The 20884-nt window shown below is 42.5% G+C and overlaps 2 protein-coding genes and 1 pseudogene across 5 annotated transcripts in view; 1 reads left to right on the top strand and 2 right to left on the bottom strand.

The window, feature by feature from the left end:
- Positions 1-15485, top strand: part of FANCD2 (FA complementation group D2) — a 56424-nt gene extending 40939 nt beyond the window's left edge. For 2 of the 3 annotated variants that reach the window (XM_036079848.2, XM_036079853.2), the window contains 12 exons: positions 2131-2241; positions 3368-3498; positions 4816-4909; positions 5970-6089; positions 7291-7384; positions 8053-8124; positions 8822-8860; positions 10280-10354; positions 11316-11390; positions 12369-12515; positions 13756-13836; positions 15062-15485. In XM_036079848.2, coding sequence (XP_035935741.1) covers positions 2131-2241; positions 3368-3498; positions 4816-4909; positions 5970-6089; positions 7291-7384; positions 8053-8124; positions 8822-8860; positions 10280-10354; positions 11316-11390; positions 12369-12515; positions 13756-13836; positions 15062-15136 — 1114 coding nt within the window. In that variant the 3' untranslated portion in view covers positions 15137-15485. Of the gene's footprint in view, positions 1-2130; positions 2242-3367; positions 3499-4815; positions 4910-5969; positions 6090-7290; positions 7385-8052; positions 8125-8821; positions 8861-10279; positions 10355-11315; positions 11391-12368; positions 12516-13755; positions 13837-15061 lie in introns of those variants that run through there. The other variant, XR_013448992.1, reaches the window with a different exon arrangement.
- LOC118527813 (NADH dehydrogenase [ubiquinone] 1 alpha subcomplex subunit 1 pseudogene) lies at positions 6200-6544 on the bottom strand (annotated as a pseudogene).
- Positions 15486-16224: 739 nt separating the features above from the next.
- On the bottom strand, positions 16225-19598 carry FANCD2OS (FANCD2 opposite strand). 2 transcript variants are annotated; one of them, XM_078075162.1, is made up of 2 exons: positions 19235-19598; positions 16225-17053 (listed from the first exon to the last, which is right to left on the bottom strand). In XM_078075162.1, exons 1-2 carry the CDS (start codon positions 19290-19292, stop codon positions 16509-16511), a joined length of 603 nt encoding a protein of 200 aa, XP_077931288.1. In that variant the 5' UTR covers positions 19293-19598; the 3' UTR covers positions 16225-16508. The 2 variants fall into 2 exon arrangements, with proteins under 2 accessions (XP_077931288.1, XP_077931295.1); XM_078075169.1 differs by lacking the exon at positions 19235-19598 and adding an exon at positions 18999-19209.
- Between the last annotated feature and the right edge of the window lie 1286 nt (positions 19599-20884).

Below are 20884 nucleotides of genomic sequence, written 5' to 3'. Positions count from 1 at the left end.
TCCATTCATCTGTCGATGGACATCTTGGCTCTTTCCACAGTTTGGCTATTGTGGACATTGCTGCTATAAACATCGGGGTGCACGTACCCCTTCGGATCCCTACATTTGTATCTTTGGGGTAAATACTCAGTAGTGCAATTGCTGGATCATATGGTAGCTCTATTTTCAACTTTTTGAGGAACCTCCATACTGTTTTCCAGAGTGGTTGCACCAGCTTGCATTCCCACCAACAGTGTAGGAGGGTTCCCCTTTCTCCACATCCCTGCCAACATCTGTCGTTTCCTGACTTGTTAATTTTAGCCATTCTGACTTCACCAGTCTTTTCTAACTCATCTCTGACATCTGGATTTAAACTTTAGTTCCTCAGGGGCATCTTCTCTGACCCCTAGGGCAGGTAAGCCTCCTCCTTTCTGCCTCTCTAACTCCCAGTTTTCTCCTAATACTCTAGTATCCTCTTATGATAAGACTTAACCACATTTTATTGCAGTTACTTGTTCATCTATCTTCCTTTCTAGACCATGAGCTTCATGGGAGCTGAAACCAATCATTATTGTATCCCCAGTCCTTAAAAACAGTGCCTGATAAAAGATTTGATCAGATGCCTCATCAAGGAGATATACAGGTGGCAAATAAATACATGCAAAGATATTCAATAATATTAGTTATTAAGGAATTCCAAGTTAAAATTACAGTATGGCTAAATGATGAAGACTTACCTTACCATATTGGTGAGAACATGGAACACCTGGAACTCTCACATGCTGCTGATGGAAATGTAAAATTGTGCATCCACTTTTGAAACAGTTTAGCAGTTCCTTAAAAAGTTAGACATACACCTGACATACAACACAGCCATTCTACTCCTAGGTATTTACTCAAGAGAAATGAAAGCATATGTCTATACAAAATCTTGTGCACGAATGTTTATAGCAGCTTTGTTTGTAATAGCCCCAAACTAGAAACAAATGTCCATCAACTAGTAAATGGATAAACAAATTTTCATATGGTGGAATACTACACACAACAACATGGATGAAGAAAAAAATTATACTGGATAGAAAGCAAGACCATAAGAGTACGTAGCATTTGATTCAATTTATATAGAACCCTAGGAAAAAGCATATAATCTCTTAGTGATGAAAACAGATCAGTGGTTGCCTATCATTGGGTAGGAGGATAGAGTGTAAGATGGATTTCAAAGGAATATAAGGAAGCTCCTGGGGGTAATGGATATGTTCATTATTTTCATAGCAGTGATGGTTTCATGGGTTTATATATGTCACTTGATCAAACTGATCAGTGTTTCAAATACATGCAGTTCATTGTATGTCAATTTGTATCTCAAAGCTGTTCACCCCCCAAAACCTGACCTATTATAGGCCCTCAGAATTCATTTATTGAAAGGCAGAAGGACTACCACTGGTGATGTAGAGATGTTTCTATAGGAGTAGAAAATCTAGGGGCTCAGATCGTGCTGGGCCTTGAAGGTCAGAAGAGTTTGAATGTTGTACAGAAAAGCAATTCTGGAGTTTTATGATCAGAGGCAAGGTTTAATGAAATCAATTAGGAAAATCCTTTTGGCAGCAGTGTGCAGGACAGATTGGAAAGGGGTGCAGAAAGACCAGTCAAAAGGTGTCTCAGTGATCTGCATATGTGATGATGATAAGGACCTGGCTTAGAGTGACGGCCTGAGCTTGGGAAGGAGGGAACAGTAGGAAAGATAATCTGAAGAGAGAATTGTCAAGACTTACAGAAGGAGTAAGTTTTTTATTGAGGACCTTTTATGGAATTGATACTGATTTAACAATTGACGAAGTTATTTCTGGTTTTTCTGGGGAGGAAGGCTGAGACTTCTCTAAAATGTAGCAAATGAAGGAGAGCTTTTTTCCCTGAAAATAAACCTAAGAGGACTGTTAGGTCCTTAAGGTAAGACTGTTTTAGGTGCCCTTCACCTTGTAGTGTGAGACTCAGAGCTGACTGAATTGGGTACCTGGGTACTTTCAGTGCTCTAGTTCTGCTTTTCCTCCATTGACTTACTGATGTTATAGCCTGGAGACCAGGATCCTCAAATGCTGTTTAAGCAATCTTCCTAAAACTAAGCTCAACCATCTTACCTTGAATTTCCCTTAGGAGTGGATTTTTACAGCCTGAAAATCATAATTTACTGTACTCAGCCCTTGAGGTCCTTACCAACCGACTGAAGCAAGGAGAGCCCAACCAGTCCTTGGAGGAATTGCTCAGGTAGGTCAGACTACATATCCCAGAGTGTTGTCCCAAAAACTAAAACAGGATTAGCAAGATTTCTTGGAAATCACTTGGGTGTCCTCTCAGTAGTTGTGAGGGAAACTGATGTTTTCAGCTACTTTTCCTCAGTCATATGAGCTTTTTCATCTGTGTATTCAGATAAATCCTGAAACATTAGAAACCGTTGAAAAAGTCCTACTAAATCTTTTGTATCCTGCATCCTGTAAAGTTGGCCTTTTCGGGTAATGATGTCGAAAACACTAGTGACCTGTAGTCAACTCTTGATTTTCCAGAAATCTACTCAGTCTCTCAGTAGGGTCAGGTAATTAGGTAGCAGTAGTTACCACTGATTTCCTCCCAGTCTTGAAAGAAGAGGAGCCTAGGCTGAGGGCAAGGCAGTGGAAGAGGGAGGTAAAAAGGAAATCTAAGAGGCATGGTTCCCAGCTTCCTATCCCAGCTTCAACCAGAGTAATTTTGTCTTTCACCTCCTCTACATTGTCTCTGGATCTGCAATTAATGCTTATCATCCCTGCCTATAGGGCAAGACCTTACTTCATTTTAAATATAGTGCTTTTAAATTTGTTTGACCTCCTTCCCACAATCAATCAGGAGAGTACACTCTAGTTTTATTTCAACTACAGTTTTGGATTAATTTTGACTCCCCATCTCCCATTATTTCAGTGCATTGAAAGCTGACCATATATATATGGTACACTTATTAAAAGCTCTGCTTTCTCTGTCTTATAGTTTCCTTTCACTTTTCCCTGTAAACCTAGAATTGAAACTTTATTCTCATTGTGTTGCCTTAGGCTTTAAGAGCAAATAATTTGTCCAGGGTTGCTCATGTAAGCATGGCGTAAACTCCTCTTTGGGTATCTTGGTGTACATGACCCCTTCCAGGCCAGCATTCCAGGCCCTGGGCTCTGTTCCGCCCTGGCTTTCTTCATAAAGGCTAAAGGTTCTCTATCAGGGTCTTGATAGAAGGTGGCCACAAAAGCACCTGAAAATGAGGAGGATTCTGATTAGACCAATAAATACACAAGTCAACTTGGACAATTCATGAATTTAGACATATCTGTAACACTTGTCATATCTTTTTTTTTCTTTCTTGTCTCCCTTACAGCCAGAGCTTCAATTACTTGCAGAATTTCTCTCACAGCATTCCCAGTTTCCAGTGTGCTCTTTATCTCATCAGACTTTTGATGGTCATTTTGGAGAAATCTACAGCTCCTACTCAGAAAAAAGAAAAAATTGGTGATGGGCCCAGATCCTCTTTTTTTTCTTCATGAATAGGATTAATAACTAACTCAAACTTACAAACTTAGGGCATCCTAGGACCTTGTATATTTTACATGTGAAACCCCCCATAAGAGTGGATGTGCCCTCTTGCCATATCAAGAAGGACATTTTCCCAGAAGGAGATATGACTGATTTCTGCTGATATTGCTTAGTCTGAGTTTGGTTAGTTCAGTTGGCTAGCTGATTTTCTGTTTGGCTTCTGTTTATTCGTGCCCCCTTTTTTTTTTTCTTGTAAATTATCTGAGACATTTGACAAAAAGAGATACAAACTGCTAGGTTAATAAAATGGGAGAAAGGAGAAATCAAGATTTGATTAAGTATAAAGAAAGGCTGGGCCCCATTCCTGATCTTTTTCTTTTTTTTTTTTTTTTTTAAGATTTTATTTATTTATTTGAGAGAGACACAGAAATAGGGAGAGAAAGCATGAACTGGGAGGAGAGGGAGAAGCAGGCTTCTTGCTGAGCAGTGAGCCCAACGCAGGGCTTGATCCCAGGACCCCAGGATCATGACCTGAGCCGAAGGCAGACGCTTAACAGACTGAGCCACCCAGGCGCCCCTCCTGATCTTTTTCTTTAACTATTTTTTGTCATAGCTCTTTGAATGCAACTAATTATATATTCTAATTGGCAGCACACACAGGAAGCAAGAAGAAAATGCAAAACAAGCCTTTTATTATTTATTGTTGATTAAAAGGGGAGGGTTTTGTGTGAATCTTTAAGGTGGGCATGGCTTATAGATCTGCCCAGGAGGAACAAGATTGGTTTTCCTACTGCCCAGCAGTGTGTGTCTATTCAGTTCATGTTTGTGTGTGTGTCAGGGCAGGGTGAGATGGTGGGATGCATTGGGTCCTAGACAAACGGGTTTATTTCTGGTCGAAGGACCAGTAGAGCAGGAACCCATGGTAGCTTTTTCCAAATTGTCAGACTAGGAACTTCAGAGTAAATATTAAAAAAAAAAAACCAATCCTTTTGATCATTAATCATCCCCAAAAACCTGAAAAACAAGAGTATAGTCTATTTTCCATGCATGAGGGGTGCCTGGGTGGCTCAGTCGGTTAAGCGGCTGCCTTTGGCTCTGGTCATGATCCCAGGGTCCTGGGATAGAGCCCCGCATCGGGCTTCCTGCTCAGCGGGAAGTCTGCTCCTCCCTCTCCCACTCCCCCTGCTTGTGTTCCTGCTCTCGCTATCTCTCTCTCTGTTAAATAAATAAAATCTTTAAAAAAAAAAATTTTTTTTTCCATGCATGAGGGTGTTTGTCTTGCTTCTCCATCAGCTTCGTTGGCCAGACAGTTCCTCTGTCGGGTGTGGCCAAGTGGGGAGAAAGAGAAGAGTAGCATCCCTACTGAACAGCTCCAAACTTTGCTGAGGTGAGAGGCTTGGTTTCTTTCCATGAGCCAAATAGTCCATTTTGCCATTGTTGGGATCTCTTGCCAGGTGCCTAGGAACCCAGGTGCCCCACTGGTTCTTTTTTATACTGTCAGCTAGTTCCTGACTAGCTGGAGGAAATGGAGGAGTCTGCTGTTGTATTTTGCCTTGTTAATCAGAGTTAGGTAATAATTTGTTGCCTACTATATCAAGACTCATCCATCACTTCCAAAGTGTCTAACTGTATTTCCAATTGAAACAGCATTTCCTTTATCTCCTGATAATTACCTGGAATCTTCATTTGATTAAAAATAAATACTCGTAGGGGTGCCTGGGTGACTCAGTAGGTTAAGCGTCTGCCTTAGGCTCAGGTCATGATCCCGGGGTCCTGGGATCGAGCCCTTCGTGGGGCCCCCTGCTCAGCTGGGAGTCTCCTCCTCTCCCTCTGCTCCTTCCCCTGCTCGTGCTCTCTCAAATAAATAAAATCTTTAAAAAAAAATTAATAGGGGCGCCTGGGTGGCTCAGTCGTTAAGCGTCTACCTTCGGCTCAGGTCATGATCCCAGGGTCCTGGGATCGAGCCCCGCATCGGGCTCCCTGCTCTGCAGGAAGCCTGCTTCTCCCTCTCCCACTCCCCCTGCTTGTGTTCCCTCTCTCGCTGTGTCTCTCTCTGTCAAATAAATATATAAAATCTTTTAAAAAAAATTTATAAACACTAGTAGTTGTTTTAAAGCTAAGTACCTGGTGGGATGACTGGGTGCTCAGTTGGTTAAGCAACCAACTCTTATTTTCCGCTCAGGTCATGATCTTAGGTTCATGAGATTGAGCCCTGTATCAGGCTCCACGCTCAGTGCAGCGTCTGCTTGGAATTCTCTTCTCCCTCTCCTTCTGCCCCTCCCCCTGCTTGCATGGGTGCACCCACACACGCTCTCTCTAAATAAATAAAATATTTAAATTTAATAAATAAATAAATAAAGCTAAGTACCTGGTAATATGACAAGAAAGAAATCTTGATTTAGGAATTCTGGTAACGTGTGTTTATATTCCTGTGGCTCTCAATGCAGCATTTACCTGGAGCATACAAACAGTGTTCTGAAGGCCATAGAGGAGATTGCTGGGGTTGGTGTCCCAGAACTGATCAATTCTCCTAAAGATGCATCTCCCACGTTCCCTACCCTGACCAGGTAAGGGAGTTCTCTCCTCCAGTTTTTTTCCCTAATTAGAATCACACTGTCCAATGTATGTGGTTTCCAAATAACTACCTTACCCTTCATTTAATTTTTGTTTTGTTTTTATTATGCACTACATTAATACACTGCCTTACCTTCTAGAAGGGGTAGATGAGTATGACGGAGTTATTTTTCATCAATCAGGAAAATGCTTCCTTAATCGATATTCTCCAAACCCTTTGACACATAGTAACGATTAACTCCAGAGACCTGCCTATCTCTTTGCATCAAACTCCACTGATATGGATAATAGGCAACCCTTTTTTCCTTGCCCCCGTTACTGAACCTGTGGATGTGCGCCGTGGCTATGCAAGGGATGACCAAGCACACGGCCATGATGCCGATCCCGGGCAGGATCTCGAACCACATCGCAGTGCAGTTGCCAGGGCCAAACCCTGCCTTCCCGGCCCGGTAAAGATGACCCGGCCTCGGCCCCCTTCCCAGTAGGCTCACCCTTCATTTAATTCTGATACAGATGGTAGGTACAGTCATTCATTCAACACATAGAATGTCTGCTGTGCCTTTTTTTCAAGGGGCTCTCAGCCAACCCATGTGAAAGGACCTTAGTGAGGAATGAATTTTCAGTAGTCTTCAAAGACAATGGATATTTAGTCATCAAACATCTCATGTTAGTACTTTCATCCTTTAAAAGTGAGACTAATAGTTTAACCACCTTTAGGATAAAGTGTTGTGTCTAATCATGTACATCTCAATGGGTTTTTTATCTCATACAAAGTTTATAAAGCACTTTCACATTCTTTATGTCATTCGATCCTTTCAATGATTCTGTGAGGTAGGTATTATTATCCCTGTTGTACTGATGAGGAAAATGAGCATTAGAGAGGGAACTTACTCAGACTTACACAGGCAGTATGGAATTAGGAACTTGAACTTGGATCTTTTTACCACTACCTCACAGCTCCTTCCATGCCACTACACGGTCTCCCTTCATAAAGTTAATTCCTTTATTTGACAGGCCATCTTCTTGGGCTCCTTTGTGAATCCTTTCCACTCCCCTATCCTTTAACAGTGGACCCTAGTGAAAGGAAGTTCTGAGAGGTGGGGGAAGGAAATGACTTTTGGTTCCTTGACTTCTTCCTTGGAAGTTCTTTCTAACCAGTCGTTGTGTGAGCATGCATGTTTTCCCCTCTTCTAGGCACACCTTTGTCATTTTCTTCCGTGTGATGATGGCTGAACTAGAGAAGACAGTAAAGGGTCTTCAGGCTGGCACAGCAGCAGACTCACAACAGGTGGGTCAGATATTCCCACCACAAGAGGTAGACCTGGTTACTAGGAAGCTGCTGCATCTTCTATTTCTTGGGTCCAGGGTTTCTTCTAAACTACTTCCTTTGAGTTAGAGAGATCCAGGATTCTTTGTCAAAGAGTTCCTGGTTTAATTTCCTTTCCTTCCAGTTTGAGGGAGGATTGGGCTCTATACTCCCTGGCTACTGCCCAGAGGAAGGCTCAGACTGCTCCATAAGCAAGCCCTAGCTCTGGAAAAAATGTCTTTGGTCGCAGCCTCCCATGCCCGGCAGTTTGCTGCTCGTGCGCTGGCATGAGGTGAGCAGGCCTGTTTAAGATGCTGTGCCGCTCGCTGCCTGTTAACCAGAACTGAGCTAGATCGCTGAGAGCGTAGGAATCAGAGAAGCCGCAGGGATCTGGCCACCAGCAGGTATGTTGCAGAGGCTTTTTCCTACTTGGAAGTTCCTGAAGAGGAGTCCTCTTTAGAAACTCTCTATAAGGCACCCTATGCAGGCCTCAGAACCATCCTGTGGGTGCACTGGTAACATCTGAGAGAATAATTGGCTTAAATTAATCTTTGAATAGCTATGTAATCCAAGACCCATATATTAGTGGAAATACAGTAAGAGAAGTACTTGGCTGGTTCAGAAGTACCTATATATTTGGTTGCCCCCAGATTCATGAAGAGAAGCTCCTCTACTGGAATATGGCTGTTCGAGACTTCAGTATCCTCATCAGCCTGATAAAGGTGAGTGTGCAGGCTCCTTGACCCACCTCACCAGCTAACTACAGAAACCGAGAAGGGTCTTGGCTTCCAAAATGGACTCTCCCTGCTCGTTTCCCCTCCCTTTCTTGGGGACCTGTTCTCACCTTTCTTTTTCCCTTGTCCCTCTACCCATCCTGGATAATCCTTTCTTCTCTCCCGAGTCAGTGTCTTTTTCCTTCTCTTTCTTTCTCCTTCCCTATCTGTGCCACAATACTATTTAATGGCTCTCACCTTGTCTTGGGTCCGCTGTGACCCGAGCACATTCCCACTGTCTCGTTCTTCCAACCCTGAATGCTTTCTTTATCCCATACACTCTGTACTCTTACCCACTCCATGATTTTGCTAGGCTATTCTCCCAGCTCAGAATGTCATTCTCTCTCCTACCTCTCATCTATTTTTTTTTTTTTTAAGGCTTCACATCAAGGTTTGGATTTCTATAATGCCATCTTCTTAATATCCTGAGTTAGAATTCTTACTCTTTGCTTCCCTGTTCCTTTTTTGAACTTCAGTGATGGTGATTACTTTATTCTGTTTCATAATTAATTTAATTGTTGACATGCCTTCTTCATTTTAGAATTCTCTATGACACCCAGAGCTGTGCTTTGCACAATGGGGAAGAGGCTGGCGATGCTTAAACAAGCAGACCTCAGCTTTGGTTTCTTGTCTTTTGTATCTCCAGGTGTTTGATAGTCGTCCTGTTCTGCATGTATGTTTGAAGGTGAGAGATTGACCTGGCCCTCTTTTTTTTTTTTTTTTAAGATTTTATTTATTTGTCAGAGAGAGACACAGCGAGAGAGGGAATACAAGCAGGGGGAGTGGCAAAGGGAGAAGCAGGCTTCCTGCTGAGCAGGGAGCCCAATTCGGGGCTCGATCCCAGAACCCTGGGATCATGACCTGAGCCGAAGGCGGATGCTTAACTGAGCTACCAGGTGCTCCTTGACCTGGCACTCTTTAGTATTTATTCTTCCTGTGGATCTTTCTAGAAATGGCCTCAGCTGAAAGGAGTTGCTTAATACTTTGCCCACAAGCCAGATTTTTCAGAATCTGTGCTAACAGGTGGTAGTTTAGAAAAAACAGTGGATATGTTTTCCCACAGTAGTGGTATGACTGGAGAAGCTGATTTTCCTATGAGTTTGAAAACTTTTGACCTGAGTCTGAGAACTATGGGGAGTGGCTTCAGGACAGCTGACTTCAGGAGCACTAGTCACTCCTTGCCATTCCTTCCCAGGCAATAGGGAGGAAGGAGTGGTGGGTGATTCCTCTTTTTATTTTATTTTAATTAATTTATTTATTTTTAAAGATTTATTTATTTATTTATTTGAGAGAAAGAGTACACATGCACACAGGGCAGAAGGGCAGAGGGAAAGGGAGAGAGTTTTAAGCGGACTCCACTCTGAGCGCAGAGCCTGATGCAGGGCTCCATTTCATGACCTTGAGATCATAACCTGACCTGAAATCAAGAGTTGGATGCTTAACCAGCTATGCCACCCACACATCCCCGATTCCTCTTTTTAAAGCCCATGGCTGGCCTCATGAATGTGGAAGCTGGTATCCTGATAACCCAAACTTGTCTCCCTGGGGGAGAGCCCAGATTAGCCCTAGATTTGATGATGGGTTAGGAGCTAGGAAATGTTACGAGGAGAATGTGTCTTTCCCACTCCTTATGGTTCCTTCCAATTGGGTGGCGCCCCATTCTTGTTATCCCCTGGTTCCTCTCTTCCTCTTTACTCCACCCTGGTACCAGTGCAGAAGATGGGTAAGAAGGGGGAGTGATTTATCTGATTGGTAAATTTGGCAGTTAGTTATGTGCTTCCTCAGCTCTACACAGTTTTTTTCCTTTTGTGAGTAAGTGGTTCTCAGACAGCTGGTCCACCTGTTTTCTATGGCCTCTGCTCATTGGCTGTGTCTAGGATAGATAAGTCTGCCTAACTCTGAGGCTTAGAGGCCCATTTAGTTTTTGCATTAAGCTTACATTTTCCAAATTAACTTTTGGACTCTTCCCAGTTTATTTTTTTATATACGAAAATAAGAAAATAAAACCCCTGGGCTGGGTGATGCTATGCTACCTCAGGCAGGGGCTCTTTGTGTGCAAGACCTCAGTAGGGGTCATCATCAGTGTGTCTCTTCTCTTCTTCAGTATGGGCGTCTCTTTGTGGAAGCATTTCTGAAGCAGTGTATGCCGCTCCTAGACTTCAGTTTTAGAAAACACCGGGTAAGAACTGAGAGCACAGAAGAAAGATGGGTTCTGTACAATTGCTCAGAAGATCTATCCATGGTGGCTCCTAGGCTGGGAGTGGGGGCGGTCCCCTTGCCCAGGTTCTGGGCCACAGTTCTACTCTGGCTCCTTTGGTCCACTTCAGCTATCACCAGAGATGCCCATATTGGACTGAATATTCCAAAGTAGGCTGAACTTTAGACCCACTCTGATTAAACCCACCTTTCTACTTCTATGCCGGATCTGAGGATGGTTGCTCCTTTTAGCTTGATTTTATTGTGTTGCTACACTCCCAGGACCTCAATATCGTGTGTCATTTGCTTATTCCTTTGTGCTTGTCTAAGTCTACCCTCAGGAATAATAATAATAATTCATTTGTGTCATAAACTCTTTGCTGTTGTAATGGGTAGTCTTTTTTTTTTTTAACATGCAGACTTTTTTTTTTAATTTTTATTTTTTAAAGATTTTACTTATTCATTAGAGAGAGCACGAGCAGGAGGAGGGGCAGGGAGAGATGGAGAGGGAGAAGCAGACTCCCCGCTGAGCAGGGACCATGATGTGGGGCTTGATCCCAGGACCCTGAGATCATGACCTGAGCCAAAGTCAGACACTTAACCGACTGAGCCACCCAGGCACCCCTGTAATAGGTAGTCTTGAGGTTTTTTTGGCCAAGTGAGATCCAGGGTTATAGTAATGAAATAAGAATAGTAACAGAGGTGATGATTTCTTACACATATTTAGCAAGTTTGCAAGACACTCCACAGTATTTGGTTGGTTCCTCATAACCTAGAAAGAGAAAGGGGGGGATAGCTAGTTAGCCCTAGCTTCAAGGGCCAAATTGAGATGATTGCTAATACACAGCTGGAACCTGTGGAGTTTATCCTCTTTGGAGCCCTTGCTTGCATCTAAAATGAAATGAGAGCATTTAGTATGGCATTTATGATTTTGTTGGTTGTAGGAGGATGTTCTGAGCTTACTGGAAACCTTCCAGCTGGATACGAGGCTGCTTCATCACCTGTGTGGGCATTCCAAGGTAAGGAGGAAAGCAGGTCATGGCACCAGCCTGCCTGTTGGCTTAATCAGCAGTGTGATTAGGAGATCCACAGGCTCCAGTTCCTTCTTCCTTTTTTACTCTTCTTGAGTCTTTATTTTTGAGACTGTCTGTCCAAAGGCAGTTTAATTCAGAGTGGTCAGATCCTTAGTTGCTAGTTGAAATTGGGCAGTCATGTAGAGGGCAGTTTCTGCATCTGAAGTTTGACTCAAACTCCATAGCACTATTTCCTGTAGAAGCTTCTGTTTGGTGAGAGATAGAGAATGTTGGTGGACGTGTTGCTTCTATAAAGTACTTGGGGTGGGAGGAATATTATGTAAGTGACGATTCTTTGCTAGAGACAAGAGGTGGTTCTAAAAGCAGACATCTTCAGAGCTTTTCAGCTGTACTATTTACTTGTCAAGGAACACATCTGTCTCTTGTGAGAACATTTTACCATTAGAGGATTTTTCCACTTAAAGCCTACAATTGAACCATTGTCACTTTTTGTCTAAAGAAACACAGAACCATAGAACTCTGTAGTCATGGGCAAACCAAATTCTTTTTTAGTCCAATTTCTATTGCTCACTTCTTCCCCTGGTTCTAACTTTAGAATTTGTTGAACAATGGAGTTTTAGGGACACCTAGCTAAATAGGGATACTCTGTTGTTTAATATCAGTATAATACATGTTCAAGAACATTTTAGGTAAATTCATTGATAATTGGTCAATAAGAGGTTATGAAGAAGAACCTAACGTGTTGGTGGTATGTCTTCTAGGCTCTTTTACCTTGAAGGGGAGCTGCCATTCTCTTCAGAGTACTCTGCCAAACTACTGTTTAATGGAACATGTCTCTGACCTATACTGGGAGGACTTATGCTCTTATTCAGTGTTCAAGATGTCAGGAATTCAAAAGTTTCTGTATAGGAATGTGAAAGCATGATAAATCCAGATGAGTTGGGTGCTTTTGTTTCCATTTAGATTCACCAGGACACGAAACTCACCAAACATGTGCCTTTGCTCAAAAAGACCCTGGAGCTTTTAGTTTGCAGAGTGAAAGCCATGCTTATCTTCAACAATTGCAGGGAGGCTTTCTGGCTGGGCAACCTCAAAAACCGGGACTTGCAGGTAAGCCTAGGGCCCAGCCCAAGATAATCTACTCCCACTCTTTGTGAGAGCATTAGAAGGTATGTCAAGGAGGTCAGCTAAGCCTTGTTCTCTCTATAAGACTGCCTTTCTCTTAAGGCTGTGGCCATTTACCTTTTAAAGTTAGGAGACACTGCTTCTGGTCTTAGTCATGGGTTCTACCCCTCATCCTAGCCAGCAAAGGCACCAAAACATACCACTGATAACAACAAGGCTGCAGCGATAGAAGAGCCAGATCAATAAAACCTCTCTCCTTAGCCAGAGTGGGCTCCTGTAAGTACTACTGGGGGTAGATTCATAGTAACAATTGTTTATGGGGACAAACTTTTTAAATTATTTTGGGTCTTTTTCTAAACCACTCTGTCTTATTCCTGAAATTATTCTCTGCCTAATTTTTTTTTTTTTAGCCTTGTAATTTTATTTTATTTTAATTTTTTATTGTTCTCTGCCTAATTTTAACAAATAAACATTTCTAAGGTGTTTGAACTGTCTGGCTGAAATCTTATATGGCTATAGTACTGCTTTGGAGTTTTAGCAATTTTCATATAGGATCCAAGTCCTTCTCATTCATGTTTACAATAGGTGAGGGGTTTATAATCTTACGTATGAAAAGAATAGCACCCCGGAGACTTTGTTTCCTTTCTTCACATGTGCTCTATGAGGTACTATTATTTCCATGATACTATTAAACAAAATACTATAATAAAACAATACTATTGTTTCCATGAGAAAAGTGAAGCTTGGAGAGGTTAAGTAACTTACCTAAAGTCATTCAGCAATAAGTGAGAGGTGCCAGGGTTTGAGTCCAAAGAGAAAGGATGAAAAGCTGATGTTCTTAAACCACTTTGTATACTGTCTTTCAGCCTCAACATGGCCATTTGTAGTTGGTGTGTCGGTGGTCATATACTTTAAGGCCTTTGGGAAATTTCAGAACAATATTTACCAATACATCCTGGCCTTGTAAAATCTAGTATGATATTAGAATACAGCAATGGACTTTTTGTAAAACTACATATTATATTAGAGCCACACATATCTCAGAAACCTTGGGTTGATTATCACTTCTCTAGATACTAAATCACAGGTTGATGTCCGTGTTTGACCATGTTTGAATGCCTAGAATATTATCTTTTCTATTGCCTTTAAACTAAGCCTTTCTCCCCTTGAAACCTCAAATATGATAATTATAACCCACCATTTGTCTTGGCCCATTCACATTTAGGGTGAAGAGATTAAGTCCCAGAACTCCGAGGAGAGTGAGGATGATACAGCATCCCAGGTTTCCAAGAGCAAAGCAGCGGAGGTATCTCTGCATAAGGCCCAAGTGTGCAGTTGATTGTTGTATTTTGTTAATTATTCTGAGTCAGTAGAAAGTATAGAAATTTTACTGTTTATGGGTTTTTTTTTTTAATTTATTTATTTACCTCTATATCCAACCTGGGGCTTGAACTCACGACCCCAAGATCAAGAGTTGCGTGCTCTTCCAACTGAGCCAGCTAGGCACCCCCTCCCTGCTTATGTTTATAATCAAAGATTTCTGTGCCCATCTCCATTCTCTCCAGAAAAGTTTCTGTTTTTTATATGAGTTCTATGGGGGCCAGAAGAGTATCTCAAGTTGTGGCATATGTTATAGAGTTAAAAATTCCTTTTCATTATTCATATTAAATTTGTATCTGAAACTATTTTAGAGGGGAGAAAAGGTCAAGTGTTCTCTGAGTGCTGAGAAGAAAGAGTTAAAACATTTAAATATGTTGTTTGAATATATAAAATAGAAATATGAACGCATTAGGTGAAAGCTAAAGCACAGAATCAAAAGCTGCAATCACTGAGGACTATAGTAAGAGTAGGGGTCCTTATTCTTTTCTGGGCCACTTTTAGGACTTTAAAGAAAGCTGAAGAAAAATGTATATGTTTATAAAATTTTGTTAAAATTCAGGTGGGTTTTAGATACCAAGAAGCTCAGATTTAAGAACCCCTGCTGTGAAGCCTCTCTATAATGCAATTTGAGGCTAATGCAGAAAGATCATTTAGCATGAAAAATACTTTTATTATTTGTATAGTATACCTCTACCTTGTTCTCATAAAAAAATTTTGAAGCAGAAAATACTTTGGTACTTTCTCCTAAGCATACCTCCCAGATTAGAGTTACAGACCAAAGAATTTTATGCTGAATTCGTATTAGATACACCAGAATTCTTAATTTAGCAAACATTCCATTCTGTATTGAGTGCCTGCTTTATTCTATGTGACACACATGCAGTAGAGGTGGAAAACCATGGCTTATTTAAAAATCATGTGAATTTGGTTCAGTTGCGGAATGTCATAGGTCAGTATCACAGTGGCCTACCTCCGTGGTCATGATACAAGAAAAATGGGGGAGCTTCGATTCCTTTTTCAAATGAATGGCTTAACACCTATCATTGATTTTAACAATGATACAGTACAGTTATAAATCCTATGGGAGCAGTATTGTAATTCATGGGGTTACCTAGATGACCTAAAATATCTAATTATCCTTTGCCTCTTAGGATGGTGAAGAAGATGAAGTAAGTGATGAAGAAAAGGAGCAAGATAGTGATGAGAGTGATGATGACTCCAACTAGACCACAGAGAGACGGATGCCCCTTCTCCATCTCTGCTAGCCTCTTCCCATTTTGTGTTCAGGGTTTGGAATCTGCAGTCTTACCTTCCCTACCGGAAGCATCCTGTTTTGTCATTAGGAGGGTGGGCTTTACTGAATCACCTTAATTGTGAATTTCACAGGTCATCTAACATCATCAAAGACCCTGGCTCAGGATTCCACTATAGCGTTACTTACCAGTCTGGGCAAACATGGCAGTGCTTTGCTATGGAATAGTCAACAATTCTGGGCTTTGAAAGCTAGTTTTGAAACTTAGAAATTTAGGATTGTACCAGTTTTACAAATAAATTCTGTTTTAAGTTCTGCCTCAACTACCTCATTCCTCTTTCTGAATGTCCTTCCTAAATCAAGGATTACATGGAATTCAGTTGGGGTTTGTGCAGAGAAATAATGGCAACTGGTGCCAACACATCAGTTCTACCAATTAAAACCATGTTTCCTATTCTTTATTTGAGATGAGAAGATCTTTGTGATATTTTTGGAGGAGTAACAAATTTCTGGTCAATGCCCAAAGAAAGTCCAAAAGGAAAATTCTGGCTGCTTTTTAAAAATTTTTTGGTCATGTAGATATAAGATAAAAAGGGAAAAGTCACCATCAAACTCATGTTGACTTTGTATATATGTTTATTTCCACATTATTCTGAGTTATACCTATAGACTTACTATAACAATTCTGCAGAATTACTAATAGTACACCAGCTAAAATGGGGAGCTCTCATGTGTTCTGCCAGAAAGCCCAGTTTCATTGCTGCTTCCAAGTTCTTTCTTGCCAGGCTATAAATATTCTTTAATATTTGCTAATATTACTATCCACTTTTGTACTCTCCAATGGTATTAGGATGTGGTTGGTTAAGGTTTTTTTGTTGTTGATTTGGTGGGGGAGATTATTTGTTTTGTTTTTATTATTTTTTTTAATCCTTGACCCATCTATAGATTTTTGACCCCTTCATCCTCATGTACTTGGAAAGTCATAATCTCCTTCCTTGATACCCCTTTGTTTCCCCATCTCATTGTGGTCTTAGATGTTTAAGTGAGTTCACACTAGGCTCATTGGTTTATATGGTTTAATGGTTCTTTCTCACATGTACATGTCAACACTAGTTTGACTCTTCTAAATGTTGTTCAACTTTACAATGGAAATGTTCTCCTTTGCTCTGTCACTGGCCTTTGGGGGGAGGGGGGAAGGAGGAAAGGGGTTCCTGAATTATCACTGCTTGACAGAAAAGCAAGATGGCTCAGATGATGTCAGTTTCTTTTACATGGACAGGTTTCTGTAAGCTTCAGGCACATAGCACAGGACATGGTATGAGGAACAGGAATCAGATGGGAACCCTTTACTTGGAGTGTTGCAAGGCAAAGGTGCACTTCTTATATGTTGCATACAGTAAGAGGATAGAGCGCAGCATCTGTTTGCACATGGTCACTGTCATCTGAATCTGAGGTTCCTTAAGTCCAGTGGGCCACTGGTTCTCCCGGCTGATGATTTTGCAAAAGGCTGATTTGTCTGAAACTCTGAAGGTCCCAGTCCATTTTGGTGGCTGAGCTGTGATGACCCTGCCAAACACGGAATCCACTCCACTGAGGCGGATAGGCTGGGGCTTCCTGACCAGCCCTTTCTTGTTGTTCATGGTTCGGAGCTCTGATGTGTGGCAGGGTAACTTGGGACTCACCCCAGGCTCCAGAAATGGGCTGTCTAGGACTAGAGTGACCTCTTGAAAGCACAGCTGCACTTCAAGGTCAGTAGGGGTATGTGGGAAGCAGGGGGAAGCCCTAAAGGGGTGCTTTGAAGAAGGTGTAGGTGTTGTGTGCCGCAGCCATTGGAAGCTCTCGTCCAGTGGGGTCCATGGTGACCAGAGCTGGTATCCTGCCATTGACAGTCCTAAAGAAGAGGAATCAGAACATGGAATTTCCCTAGCGTGGTTTGGGGGAGGGCACGGCCGTTTAAATTCACATTTATTTGTTTCATTATTGACTTTAACTTACTCTGTAGTTCTCCTTAACAGATTCCAATAGATGTTAAGGATACTAGTAATTCTATAAAGGGCAGTAGTGGATGGTAACAAGTATTGAATCTGGCAACTGCTATGTATACTAAAACTTTATTAAATCTTATCACAAGCCTCTGAAGGTAGGTTTTAACCTATTTTACAGGTGAGGAAATGGATTTGTCCAAAGTGGAATAATCCCAGTTCACTATTAGGACATATACTGTGTTGTTAACTGCTAAAGACAGAATCTACACCTCTGAGGTGACAGAGGCTGCTGGCACTTCATGATGAGACATTATTTGTGGTTAGAAGCTCAGAAAAGCCATGTCTTACTAAATATTTGTGACTCTAATTCCCGGTACTTCATACCAGTGGTTCTCAAAGTGTAATCCTGGCACTAGCAGCTTCAGCATCATCTGGAAATGTAGAAATGCACATTCTTGGGCCCTACTGGGAAACTGGGGGTAGGGCTTGCAGTCTGCATTTAAACAAACCCTCCAGGGGATTCTGATGTACTCACAGTCTCAGAATTTCTTATGCCATCCCTTTTAAGGAACTTAAGGTTTTCGGTATTAGTTATGGAGACAGTCTCCTCTTGGCCCTAAAAACCTGTTTTCTGACGGGAACAGCTCTCTCAGAGCCCTGAGCTACTTATGTACCACCTCAGAATTACACCAGGCTAAAAGGAAGAAAAGTTTCCAAAGGACAGTCTTAAAAATGGTTAAAGCTAATTCTTCTATGTGTGTTTTGTTTTGTTTTTGGTTTGTTATGGGCGACCTAGTGGTTAAGATCTTGATTCTTCCTCCCCCGCTTTGAAGAAAAAGCAAAAGGCTGGGAAGATGTTGCTAACTAAATATTTAAGTAGAATTTGGATTTTCCATCATTCTACTTTAAAACTGCCAATATATAAAAGGTTTTACTGAATTCAGAAGAAGCCAACATTTCTTGAGCACCTACCTATTATGGTAAGGGGCATAGCAGTTCCCTTTTCTTTCCAGCCAAGTATATTTCTCTGCCCCTTCTCTATTCTCCCACAAAAGGTAACAGCAGCAGATCTGATCCCATCCCATCCAGTAATTGCCCAGGAAATGCTGTGAAAAGTTGACTCCTCCACCATAGTTTGTAAGACAGTAAAGTTCATTTTAAAAAAAGAGTTGATGACATTTCAAACCAGAAGACCTGTCCCTGACTGTGGTTAGCGTAAAGGAGATTTGTTGTTTTCCTTCGACTGTTATGTCTCTCCTTATCTTTGTACACTCCTTCACATACTGTGTTCAAATATCTGGACTGCTTTAGGATGAAAAATTGACACTGAGGGGATGGTTATCTATTACAAACAGCCTATGAAAGTCTTCTGATGCTTGATATCATCACCCTGAGAGAATACATCCAAGATCAGGGCTGCTCTGGTACAGCACCATGGCAGGGTGGGGTGTGGAGGGTGTTAACTCCTCAGTATATGACCAAAAAGATTATTTAATCCCAGGATCCTTTTCCTGACTCCCCTCCTAAGAGCAAATAGGGCCAGACGTAAAAGGCTTTTTATCAAATGTCCCGCCTTAAGTACTGGACAGAACGAACGTGGGGATGAGAGAGGGCTTCTGATCCCAGATCTTTAAGCCACTTCCACCAAGTTTTAAATCAAGACGATTCACCCCTCTGCTCCCACCACCCAGAAATCACTGTCATCCACTCCAAGAGGGTTTGAACCTTGGAAGTCTGTTCAAGCTGCTTTAATAGCTCCCAGATAGGGAACACCTTGTACTCCTGGCCAAAAAGTCTTCCCTTTCATACTCTCCTCCCGTTCCAAGGAACCGAGTCCCTCGATTTCCCCACCTGAGAAAGGGGAAGTAAGCGTCCAAATGCAGTTGAGGTTCTCGTGAATTGTGATTCCGATCCTGATCCAGAGAGGCTGTAGCTACCAGGAGTGGGGAGGCTCCCCCTCCCAGCGGGAAGAAGGGGCTTGTCCCCCGGGGGTCCCTAACCGGGGGTGGAGGTCAGACGGCTCTGGCCGAAGCGGAGGTGGCGGTGGGAGCCCGGGCCCGGTCCCACCATCCGGGCCGGGGGCTCACCTGCTGAACTCCGCGGGCCGCACACTCCAGAGTGGCGGCCGCTGTTTCCTGGCCGCATCTTTTCTCCACTGGGCGCCTGGCAACCGCCTTTGTGACCCAGGGCCGCGGGGGGAGCCCGAGCCGCCGCGGGGGTGGGGGCTCGAGGCGCCCGGCTGGCAGGCTTCAGGGCCGGGTGCCCCACCCCCACCTCCTTGGAACGCCCAGTCCAGGACTCCGCCTTCAGGAATGTGGGTTCGAATCCCGTCCTCTCCGTTCCGCCGCCTCCGCCTCCCTACCCCGCCACACCTGTGTGCTTTTGAGCTAGTCAGGGCGGGCGGACACGCCCACTTCAAAGGGTGTGGTCAGGAACCTACAGGAAAGTCCCCGAGCTTGTAGTTAGTGTTTAGTTAGTCTTGACTCCAAACTGTCCTCAGTGGGTATTCAGGCTCAAAGCTTTTATTGCTGCATTGGAATGATCCCAGCGCAAGGAGACAACTTATAAATAAATGCTCGCTTCTCAAGAGCAAGAAGAAAGGCACATGTCTTCCCTTGACTGACCAAAAATTTTTTTCTGCCTCCTATTAAACCTCAAAAAAGACAATGCTGTCCTCTTCTCACAAAGCTGAAAAACTGACCGTTTCACCATAGTAAAAGTGATTTGAGAACTTCGTAAGCGTCACTGCAATTTCCTTGGCAGGCTGAGGGAAGAGAGGTCTACCCAATTGACTCACTATATCCCCCTGTGCCTGGCTATCCTGCAGCCCGGCAGTGTGAAGTATTTGTGGCAAGAATTAACTAATGGTCCCACCTGCCCTTACCTTGTACACCCAGAAATTGCCCTTGCACTTTGCCAACTGTAGAGCACAGCACACATAAGAGCTATCACCTTTCGTCTGGCTCGTTGGGTGAAGCTGAACGGAGAGATGGGGGCCGTGGGGGCGGACTCAGGCTAAAGACCCTGATTTGGAAGACCAGATGGTTTTGAGGGACTTGTCAAGAATTGTCAGATGGGGTGTGTGTGTGTGTGTGTGTGTGTGTGTGTGTGTGTGTTGCACCCTGTGGAAGGAGAAGTGGAGAGTTTGGAAGCGAAGTCAGAAAATGAAGAGGGGGCAGAGAGTGATGAGTCTTGGAAGACACTGAAATGATTTGAATTGCAAAACTTTGTTTTCCAGTAAGTTTATTTTTATTTTCATCTCAAATAAAAGAGACTGTTATTTAAAAAGCAAACAAAACAGTTTTTATTGTACAGTTGGGGTTTTTTAATGAAAGTCCCAAAAGCAAAATTGTATAATTAAAAGTTTTTGGATAGAGAGGGCTTCGTGCTGTTATGACAATCTGTACCACAGTCCTCTGTGCAGTCTGCCAGCTCTCAGGGATCTATTTTTGGAGGTACCATTTGCTTTACCTCTGGCTCTGATACTCCAGTTCCATGGCTACCACACAGATATGGAAAACCGGAATCTCCTGTACTACCTGTTACTGATGACCTACAACATCAACTTTGTCTGTATCATGCAGCTCTCAACATTCTGTGTGCACTGTCCTCAGGGATTGTCATGACACTAACCACATTTGCTCTGCCAAAAGATGATTCAGTTCTTTTCAAAGAAGCTAGCAACATTGCGATGGTGCACATGTTATATCTTTAGCTACGTAAATGATGGTCCAAGT

This window comes from Halichoerus grypus, chromosome 1 (genome assembly GCF_964656455.1).
Source record: "Halichoerus grypus chromosome 1, mHalGry1.hap1.1, whole genome shotgun sequence".
Classification (NCBI taxonomy): Eukaryota; Metazoa; Chordata; class Mammalia; order Carnivora; family Phocidae; genus Halichoerus; species Halichoerus grypus.
Note: the sequence above shows the minus strand (reverse complement) of the source record. Positions and strands in the feature narration are given on the sequence as shown.

Coding starts and splice junctions, on each gene's coding strand:
- FANCD2OS (XM_078075162.1), bottom strand. CDS start 19,292: ATGCGGCCAGGAAACAGCGGCCGCCACTCTGGAGTGTGCGGCCCGCGG. Junction 17,054..19,234: donor CGGCCCGCGGAGTTCAGCAG/GTGAGCCCCCGG, acceptor CCTCTTCTTTAG/GACTGTCAATGGCAGGATAC.